This window comes from Convolutriloba macropyga, unplaced genomic scaffold (assembly GCF_964194025.1).
Source record: "Convolutriloba macropyga unplaced genomic scaffold, txConMacr16.3 SCAFFOLD_3123, whole genome shotgun sequence".
NCBI classification, from domain to species: Eukaryota; Metazoa; Xenacoelomorpha; order Acoela; family Convolutidae; genus Convolutriloba; species Convolutriloba macropyga.
The window spans coordinates 17,087-28,124 of NW_027453692.1; the positions used below are offsets into that span (position 1 = coordinate 17,087).

At 51.7% G+C, this 11,038-nt stretch overlaps 1 protein-coding gene across 1 annotated transcript; it reads right to left on the bottom strand.

The window, feature by feature from the left end:
- Positions 1-3,805: 3,805 nt before the first annotated feature.
- Positions 3,806-9,850, bottom strand: LOC142358475 (uncharacterized). The gene is made up of 10 exons (XM_075409871.1): positions 9,675-9,850; positions 9,039-9,544; positions 8,585-8,851; positions 7,864-8,303; positions 7,594-7,738; positions 7,370-7,502; positions 6,553-7,268; positions 5,469-6,381; positions 4,777-5,219; positions 3,806-4,631 (listed from the first exon to the last, which is right to left on the bottom strand). The coding sequence occupies exons 2-10, from the start codon at positions 9,522-9,524 to the stop codon at positions 3,870-3,872; spliced, it is 4,305 nt and encodes a 1,434-aa protein (XP_075265986.1). The 5' UTR covers positions 9,525-9,544; positions 9,675-9,850; the 3' UTR covers positions 3,806-3,869.
- Positions 9,851-11,038: the final 1,188 nt, after the last annotated feature.

An 11,038-nucleotide genomic window follows, 5' to 3' on the forward strand; every position in this document is an offset into this window, starting at 1 on the left:
AAAGTTTTCTTCTTCCTCAGCAGTAACGTTTGTGTTTGCAGATTCATCTGTAACTGAGTCCGCTGGGTTGTCGAGGGAAATGTATACTGCAAACACCGCGAGGGGCATGTCACCTTGGTCTGTGACTATGGGGATATGGACTGGGCTGAACTCTGCCAGGGAAGCTGCAGATTGAAGGGAGTTCGTCTGGGCAGCCAGGCAGAAGTAGTCCATAATGTTGAGAGAGGGGTTGCTGTCTTGAGGAAGACCCAGGAGTCGTACAAAAGAGAAGTGCCACAGCTGCAGCAGGCTCTGACAGGTTTGTTTTGTTTTATGGAAGGGGTGGTTCTCTTCCGCCGCAACCGTTGCTGCCATCTGAAGGAAAAGGGTAACAGTCCGCAGTTTCTTGTTGGCCAAGAACTCGTCGCAATCCCAAAGCAGAGGAATCTCAGAAGTGGGTTGTGTCCCCATGTCAATCTGCTCCTGCGTCATTGCCGGGGAGACTCCGAAGGTGATATAGACTGTGTGGTTCTCTGACACAGCTGGACCTATGTCACTGCTCATAGGATTTTCAAAGATCCAGTTCTTGTGTGGGAGGGGTCTGCCCATTGGATGGAGGGGGAAGTGTAGGGTGCGGCTGTTGCAGAGCGCTGCAACAGCCTCTGGGTTGTTGATGGCGTCCAGCTGCAGGAAAAATGTGGTAGGGCCAGACTGCTGGAGCTGGTTGTCGTCTGGCAGTCCGTTGCGGTCAAATGCCTTGAAGATTATCTGGTTTGGAGTAATTAGCCTGGAAGATCCGTGGATGTTACCTATTGCCAGGTTGATCTTTGCAGCCAGGAAGGATGCAGAGACTGGCGTAGAAGCAGATGCCTGGGGGGAAGGAGTCCTGCCGCTCCTACCACCTCTGCCTCTGGGGAAGGGGCTGTTTGACCTTGGACGAGAAGCTGTCCTGCCTCTACCATCAAGTCTCTGGGTGGAACGACCATTTAGGTCGTTGGACAAGTTCTTGGCTGGTCTGGCGAACACAGAGCTGTCACCGAGGGATGACCGACCATGGATGTGTGTGCTGACGTATCTCAGGTGGGATCCTGGGATGAGACTGCCCTTAGAGACCACTTCAGTAGAGCAATGGTCTTCAAGGGGGATTGCCCTTGTGTCAACAAAGTGCGTGAATGAACTGAGGTCGTTGAGTGAGCTGGCATGGATCTCCAGGAGCATGCCTGGACAGGCTGGAGGAAGGACGAGGTCGCCCATGTTTTTGTGTAAAGTTATCAATCTGTGAAACAGAGGAGTCACAGTCAGCCTGAGAGAGGCATGAAGATGAATCACGTCTAGAGGATTTGGTGTGAGTTGATGTCTTATAAGGGATTGATTGTAAGTAAAATTCGGCGTCAAGCCTGTGTGGAGGCAGCCTGGTGGATGCTCCAATGTGCTTGCTTTTAGGCAGCATTGGTTCGACGTATAGTCGGGGTGATGACGATAAGCACACATGACAGGCAGGATAGAAAGGGAGGGGCTTACCTGAGACGATCGGCTTGCTTGACCTGTGTGACCTGCCACAGCACGGACAGGGGACAAAGTAGCAATCGACGGAAACGGCGATGCAGGGTCACGCTGACACGGGATGCCTTCTGTGCGACATGGGTACGGAACAGCCAAGTCTTGATTTAAGACGATAACAATGATTACCAGAACAGAGAACATGATTTGCATGGTGGAGACAGTGATACGGCTGTAAGCGACACACTTGCAATGGGGAGGATATTACTTGTTCTCGGTATTTTGTTGTATCACATACAGTATCAAACACTACAGGACACAGTCACAATTCGGATCAGGGAATTCAGCGACGCTACGGAATGAGCAAATTGGGAATACTATTACACGTTGTTTCGATATAGCTTTCTTTATGTATTCTGATGCTTTCAAAGGAGTTGATTGGTGACAGAAAGCATACGAGAACAAGTGGGCTTCGAGAGAACGGAAAGTGGTAGAAAAGCGCTTTTTCAAACGAGATTAAGCAGAATCATCATGAGTTCTCAACGGAATTGATTGAAAATTGTTGAGCTGCTGGAGGATAATGGGAGCCCCCCTTCCCTCTGGAAGGGGGGCTCAACGCGGGCTTAGCGGCAGGTCTAGCGGCAGAAACAGCGGAAACCGCGGTCAAAGTTTGAATTTTACCGAAGTCTTGTATATGTAATCATACCAAATGAGTACTTAACACAGTACTTTCTCGTAGGATGAGAAATTTTCTAGTGTTAAGGGGTAGTGTAGGAGTGTGCGTGTTTGACTCTATGTGTAAAGAAAAAACGTACCGTGCCCTACTTAACAATCCTCGTTAATCCTTAAAAACATGATTTCCAATGCATGCCGATCAAAAAACGTACCATTCGTACCGAGTACTCAATTTTCTACGAGTAGGTACTCGCATTCATTGCGTCTAAGAAGGGCGGAAGTGATAGCGAAACCGGGAAAGAAGGGCGAAAGAGGGCGGAAGTGATACTTCGGCAGTTGTGAGTGACCTCCGCCCCGGTTGCGAGGCGAGTGCTTTAGCGTGCATAGCGTCACGCACCATCATGGCATGATGCCGTGCAGTAGCATTCCATTCGTCATAAATCGGAGACATATAGTGCGAATCACAAAATTTGACGCTGGGTGCAAATAATTATGGAACCACTGGTTGCAACCAACTAACATTTTCCTTTTTTTTATTATAGCTGCTCCTTTCGTATGTTAAGAGGCCGTTTACGATAGGGCAGTACTTTTAGCGGCAACGATTTTCGGAGGACAGTAGTACGTTCGGGGGTACAAACGTACACTATGGGGTTTGGGGCGGTGAGCCCCAACGGGGGTGTGGGGGCAGAGCCCCCACTGGCCCGCCGCAGGCGCCGCTCCAGAAAAGCACACGCAGAAACTGGCAGAAACCAATAATATTCCCCGGGATACTGGACCCCGCGCCCGGCACAGTCCAATTTCCCACGGGAACCAACGGAAAGCGTAGAGAATGTAGAAATGATACAACGGTCCGAACAAAGCGAAATAATGTATGCATGGAAGGGGTTGTCCGTCAGCCGGTAGGGTACTGTACACATAGGGTACATGCTGGACGCTGGTAAGCTAGCTCTACAGAGGACATTAGTAGGTACAGTAGTAGGTACCCTACTCGTAGGTACTCGTACTGAGGACGTGGGGGTCATGCACGGACGTGGGAGGGTCCTGTAAACGTGGGGGGGTGCTGCAAACGTGGGGGGGTGGTGCGAACGTGGGGGGGTGGTGCGAACGTGGGGGGGGGGGGGGGGGGTTGTGAAACTGGTCAAAGTACTGTAAGTGTGTCACAGACGTACCAGCGGGCTCTGCAGCCTCTAGAGCCTGTCTAACAAACGGTTGCGGCTTGCGAAATCCGTGATCCGTCTATAATACCAGGAGTGATAATACTAGAGTACTAGTTGGCTTATTGTTTATGTAGTAGGTAGGGTACGAGGTAGTATCCTTATGTGCAGGCTTTGATATGCATGCGGGCTTATTACTGCATGCAGGTAGGTACCCTACCCTACCTACCTACTACCTACGAGTACACTGAGAGGTAGATTGGAGTAGAGTACGCGGACTGAAAGTACATTGTAGGGTACGTTGTCCTGTCAATATGTTTGAAACGCTGAAAAATCTGGGGGACTAAATTCAAAAGGGTCTATGCTCAAACAGGGGGGAGAGTACGTTGTAGATGTGTATACATGCTCGTAAGTAAAAGAGGGAATTCGCGGGTGCAAGGGGGGAAGGTACCAGGGTCCAAGGGATGCTACAGTGGGGAAGGGGCTCCCCAACAGCAATACTAAATATCATGAACGACTTACAACAATGATTGCCATTTGGAAGCAACTCGTCCGAATGATCTAATCATCTAACATCCCCTCATCATCGCTCCCACCCAAGTCCAAAGGGCTCATTTGTTCCTTCATCGCCAGTTGCAGCTGTTCAGATACTCTCTTATCAAATGCCTGCTTCTGTTGGGAAAACCATGGTCGGAAATCCCAGTGATCAAGCAATTCACAAAGCCTAAACTTTGGCCTCGGCAACCCTGTCCTTGGATCGTTGATGCTACTGGCAACCCAGAATGGATCGGTAGGAAATCTCTCCGCACCTTGAAGAGTGCCAAGCAGTGGCATCAGAGTTTGCGCTTGAGCTGGTCCTATCTTGTTGTTCTTGTTCAAGACTCCTTGTTGGTAACACCACTTCAAAAACGAAAGCTGTGCATGGGTGTGCTTCACTTTCTTCTTGTGCTTCGTCTTCGCCGGCTTAGAGGTCCCGCCAGATTTCATAGCGAGGCCTGAAGGGATAAGCGGGACACGCATCTGGCTAGCTGCACGTGTCACGAAGTGGTAATGGCCATCTGCCGAATGGCAACCTCTGCCGGCCACGGCAGAGTCTCCAGCGTCTGTTGCACTGTCAGAATCACTTTCACTGGAAGCATACTGGGTGGGGCTAGGGGCAGCTGACGTAACGGCATCATCCAGAGCTTCGGCATGCTCCTCGCCTATCCTTTGCTTGACAAATGCCTTGACACCGTTAACAGGATTGGCAGCAACCTTTTTTATGAGGTCCATGCCAGTGTATCTCGGCCGCACAACCTTGTTGGCACGCTTCCAGCCCCACACCTTCAGATACAGCAATTGAGCAGATTGGAACAACACGATTGGAGTTAGCAATGCTTTATTCTACAAATTCTACTGTAAATCTGTATATAGAATAATGACAATAACATCACAGCCAACAAGGAGAAAAATGCCGCGCATACTGTACCTGCGTAGAGATGTCAGGACAACGTGATTTGTCGGCCTTGTGTCTCTCCATCATTCGCTTAGTGAATGTGAAGTGTCGGCAAGGCGGGTCACACCAGAATCCCTTGCTTCGTTTCTGCCGGTCAGCAAGCTTGGACTCCTCGATCTCAATTCTCATCCGCTTGTTTCGATTTGCCTCTTCCTTCTTCTGCAATGCTTTAGCAGCCTTGATCTTCTTTCCGCGCTCGCCAGGCACTCCATGCCCAGTACGGCGATGCGTCGTACTGGACCCGCCCCCCTCCAACACGCGGCCTAGTCCAAGCTGTTCTTCGCAGGAAGAAGCATCTCCACCACCAGCACCGGCAACTTCAGAATTGTCGAAGGCGGTGGCCTCTGTAGCAAGACTAGCCCCCTCAACTCCTCCTGGGGGTGCTTGGGCTTGTGGAGGACCACCAGGATTGACAGCTGTACGGTCGCATCACGAGTACATGCAAGCAAAGATGTCGAACCAACGCATTGACACACTTAGTACGGTGATACTTCGAATGTAAGGCATGACAACAATACCTACTGTGCCATTACTATGATCATTCACAACATCCGGATATCAGCCATTTGTCCACGCATTGGCTCAGTTTCGACCCTCATGGGTCTCGCAGGCGGGCAAGGCAATTGGCTACGGCACATAGATGGGCAACGAAAGAACATACGTACCGCCGGGTTCACGTCCACTGGCCGGCAGCGTCAAGCGGATACCACAACCGGGGGCTGGTGGATTGCCTTCATGATTGAGGGGCCAGTCGATCAACACCACACCAGTCGAGCCCTGTGGTTTCTGCCACATTGCATTCAATGCTGTTCTGGTGACAAGCTGCCCACTCCCAAAGCCAGCATGCTTGAAGAACCTCACTCCAGAGAGCTTCCGGTCCGGACCATACTCCATCGTTGTTAGGGCGATGCTTCGGACGGAGATATCTGGCTTCTTCAAAGCGTTGGGCTGAAGGATGCCTTCATTGCTGCGGTCTATCTCCACCTCCCGAACCACAGTGTTCGCAATCGCCGTACTCCTCTGGTGGGCTACCACAACATCTCGAGCTGTAGTGGCATCCTGTCTTCCACTTGCAACGACTGCCGTCACAGCGGGTCCAGCTATGCCGAAGTGGTTGTCAAGCATAGATTTGTTGCACTGTGCCTCCCCTGTGGAATGGTAAAGCACCTGGACTCCAGTGATCTCAGACAGCATCGGTATGGCCAGACGAGCAAACTTCCCGGAGTAGCATCCTGCACCATCTGACTCAATCCCAACCTTGGTGCGCTCAGGGTGAAGCCCCTTCATCAAATGGATCATGCCTTCTAGCATAGAGACCACAGAGAAGCCATCTTCTTTCTTGTGGTCTGTGATGAAATCGAAGTACAGGATTGTGTAATCATCAAGGCTGTCCTCCTCCTCGCCTTCTTCTGGGACATACTTCATCAGGGCCATGCCACCATGCCATGGGATCCCTGCCTTTCCAAACCATTCTTGCTGAGTCTCTCTCCAGACCATAGCCAACCACTTCATCTTCCAATCGATGACAAGGATGTAGTCGTCAGTGCGAAGCTGCTCCCGCCGGAGGGTTTTGAGCTCCTACAGAAAATGACACACGCGACTCAACATCGCATGTTACAGCATGCACAGTAGACAAGCCTAGGGTACCCAACCAGCCCCGGTGGCAAGCTATATTTGTATGTGTTTTCGACTGCAATGGCATGGTTCCTCACTGTGTGCGTATATACGGCGGTCAAATAGCCGGCTTACCTGCTCAACATGGGCGCGGACAAGATGAGCAATATACTTCTCGGTGCGGGCGCGATACCGCTTCCCCAACACACAGAAATCGTTCAAAAGCTCGTTCATCAAGCTCTGAGGAGTGACTTCCTGTTGTTCATCAGATGTGGTGGGAGAAATAGGAAATAAATCCAGGTCGCCATCTCCGTCCACAGCTGTGGGGGTAATCTGATCTGCTGGCAGACCTCGGGCCAGTTGAATCATGGCATGAAGCTCTGCGTAAATGCCGAAGAGCTCGTCACATTGGGGGCAATGTTCACGATGGTCCTGGCACGATTCGGGGCAGTCATTGCAGTATACCAGACGTTCCTGGCACGGCTTGCACTTCTTGTCTGGCCTGCACTTTGGGCAGGCCGACGCAGCAGTGCTAGTGAGGCCCCCAAGCATACGAGTGATGCAATGGGCTGACACACGAGACGTAGGCTGTAAATGTGTTGTCATCCGCCGCTTCAGGAAATACTCGTACTCATCGATTCTACCAAGGAGATTCTCCTTGTGGTCTGCTAGTAAATGCGGCGCAGCGTCATACACACGCTCCACAAGACGCCGTAGGTGCTGGAAGTTCTCGTGGCCAAACCGTTGTGAGATGTTGTCAAGGCCTGTAAGCACCTTCTGCTGACCACCGGTCGCGACCTTTGCCATTTTCATGAACTTGCTGCGCTTGAGAGTACCGGGCATTGGTTTCCCTGCCAAAATAATGAAAAGTTTTGTCAGAGGTCAGGCAAGCTACAACTTGAAGAAATGAACATGAGGCCTCTGCACAATGAAACCAGGGCTAAGGGCTTGCCTGTTTCTGGATCTGTGTTAGCTTGTAAATACTCTCGCCATAGCTCAGATCTCAAGACTTTTCGCAATGTGCTGGGGACACTAAGGCGTGTACCATCTGACAGTGAAATATCCTTCTGTCCGAAAGCCACATCCTACGTACCACACAGTGATGTATCAATGAGACAACACATACTGGTAGCTATGGCTACAGGTGCCTCAGAAAATAGGGGGGGCATTCTGCACCTGCATGTTGCTTGGATTGCAAATCCACTTCAATGCATGTTCAAATTGTGTGGCATGAACACGCTGGCGTGTAATCTTCGACAACAGAGCTGGCTTGGTGGTGCCCGCACCATACGCCCTAGCATGGGCTCGCGCCTGGCGAAACCTGCACAAGATATACGCCACATCATGCAATATGCATTTGGCGGTCGTTCAAGGAAAAGGCACTTGGGATATCAATGCACTACCAACAATGAGTAGTGGGAGATCAGGCATGGCACAGGTACCCACTTGTTTTTACTGACAGCCTTGGCCAAGCCCAAATCATTGTTGAGTTCTGCCTTGCTGAATGACTGGGTTAGTATACTGAGCAGCCGTCTCTCCTCCTCGCGGTCATCAGTAGCATTCAACTCAGCCACGACGTCCTTGACCAAGGGCAGGTCCGCCAGAGCAGCAGTAACAATCCGCCGCTTGGATGACTGCCTACCACCAGCATCTATTTTGTCTGCGAGCAGGCGGAGCAAGGGAGCCACATCACGGTGGAATGGACTGACCACGGTGACTACAGGCTGTTCCAGCTTCTGCAGCAGATCACGCAACCGACGCTCCCCCATGTCACAAAGCTCCTTGTGAAAGGAAGTATCAACGCCAGAAATTTGGGAGCCATCTCGATTGTATCGCAGACCCAATGCTGCGTACACTTTTGCACCAGTATCGACCCCTGAGATAACCTACAACAACATGCGGATCGCACAGCAAGATTGAGGACTGCACATGCACGTGCAAAAATATAGTTCATGGTATGTAAGCATACACACGCAGGGGTGATATGTATACATTTAGACACACACACACACACACACACAGAGCCAAACACATAGCTAGGGACACAGCGGACAGATGGATTGATAGACAAACAAAGAAACACAAACACAGACAAACAGAAAGAAGGCATATGGATGGGCAGGTTGGCATGCGGCAAACGGACACGCAAACAGACGGAGAGACATACCTTGTTGTCAAGAGTCCTTTGCTGTGCATATTTCGACTGCTGGGCCCGCAGGAGGCCAGCTTGGTTGTCTTTCAGCCTCTCTGCTCGTGCCTTTTGAGCCTCAGCTTCTGCAAGGCGGAGATCCAAAACAGCAATCTTGTTCTCCGATTGCTGTAAAATCTCCTTTTGTCGCAAGGCTATGTTGTGCGCAGCCATCCACTTTGCGTGTGCTTCTGCACAGCTATCAAGTAGTCGTTGATGCTGCACCCTAGCTGTGTGGTCTGCTGTCTATGGGACCATGCGGCATGCACAAACAACCAAACATACATACGCTCAGACAACAAGTGAACAAGCAAATCTCCGTTCCATGTGTGGGCACAAACAACATTCAATTGCAACAATGCGTCTGTGATGCATTCAAACATGTGGCACTGCGAAGGTTGTTGTGCCTGTGATGAACAGTGCCACATATTACCTGCAGCTCTTCCTCAGCAGCAATAAGCCTCTCATGCATATGTTGCTGAGACTGGAGCAGTTCAGACCTCTCTTTCTCCCACGATTGTCTCAAGGCCTGAACTCGCTGAGACTCCTGCGCCTGGGCTTGCTGCCTAGTCTGGGGAGCAGCCAATCTGGCAGCTTCTCTAGCTGCCTTACCACCACTGTGGTGATGGTGTGTGGAGGAGTCTTTGCGTTGGAAGCCTGCATTACATACGTATCCTACATATGGGAGGCCGTTCCTTGCTGTGCATCTCCCCTTTCCATCTGTGATCTGCGACGGAACTAGGCTGAAATCCCGGGGGGGCAATCTGGGGTGACACAGCACAGCGGAGCCGACGAGATGGCGACCAAACAGGCCATCCTCCTTGCAAACTAGGCGTACTCGCGGTGTGTCGCCTGTGCGCTCGAGCTGGCCGCATGCCAGACACCAAAACGTGTCTGGTATGTGACTGTCAGGGGCCATTAGCGAACGTGGGTCACAGCCTGGGCAGGGCAGGGCAAGTGCAGTGTCAGACACCGTCAGCGTCACTGTACTGCGTGCAGTACTATGTCCACAGGCCGCTCGCGATGATCGAATTTTGGTGGGGTGTGCGCAAGGTAGGCGAGGGAATACCTCATAGTTTGTCGTGCAGCCGTTCAGACAGAGCAATTCGAAGGCGCTGATTCTCACTGTGCCGCTGGTTTCCCAAGGATGCTTAGGATGCGTGGGTTTCTGGCGCCGCGGCTTCCGTGGCGGGCAGCGATTAGGTACGTGACTAGCCTCTGGCCGGGGATGTCCGGTACTCGTACTGGCCGGGAGCCGGTAGGGTACTGGCAACATCTGTACGTGAAATTGCCGGATATGGGGGTCAAAAGTACTGCCCTACCGTAAACGGCCTCTTAAATCACCTCGTCGATCAATAATAATAATAACACGTAATAGGCTGGTGCGTGTGAGAAAGTTAGTTGTTTAGGTCGCCCCCCCCTTCGGAGTTTGGGCGCCCCCCCAACAATTACATCACACCTTCATATAATGTGTTAAGTACTGGGACCTGGAAGCGGTGCACTGTGCGCTGCATGCCGTAGACTGAACTGCCTGCACCCGGAACCAGCCGTCCGTGAGGCGGAAGCAGCACCGTGTCATGACTCATGAGGCACAATGCCCTACTAGCTAGTAGTAAAATATGGCGATATCCCCTATACTAAAAACCATGCACTCCTATGCCAACCCCCATTCTCACAACTAACAACTATAGGTATAAGGTACCAAGCAGGGTTGGGCGGCCGGCCGCGGAACTCGGCGGGGCCGACCGCAGGCGGCACGCCTGCAGCATGGTCGACGACCGTATAGATACACTGTAGACTGCACTCAAGCTGAATTTGCAGGCCGCTGCTGTACGATTTCTCCATACGAGGTATCATGACGTTTACGCACGCGCCGGCCTGCGAAGTGCGAGATCCGAAATATGCCGCCGGCCGGCCGTTGTATGCAGCTGCATGCCCGGCGTGCAGTGCCGCCTTCTACCCGCCAGCTGTCCGGACTTTCGTCGAACCCTGTCGATTTCTTCATCAACTGCTCGATCCATTCTCAGCTGCTAGCTATGCTTATGCGGCTGCTTGCGGTGCTTGTGCTGCTTGCGGCGCTGTAGATGTTGTCTGCGCTGCAGTTGCTGCCTCTCGGCTAGCTCCTGGTGGACCTCATATGCACTGTGTAAAGTACTAACGATGGTATGAGAAAACTCGTTGATAATATGCCCCGTATGAGAAATGTTACCCCCCTTCCCCCCCCCCCCCCCCCCGGGATTCTGACGAGAATTGCGACCTAAAACAACTAACTTTCTCACACCAGCCTAATAAAGATCGATATAGCCTAGGTAGGTACGTGATCTGACGTGTCCCTACCCCCGGTCAAATATATCAATACAGTAAATCTGTCGGGGTCTCGGGGCGCGGCCAAATTCGCTCTCCGGAACTCGGAAGCGCGCGGTCTCTAGCGAT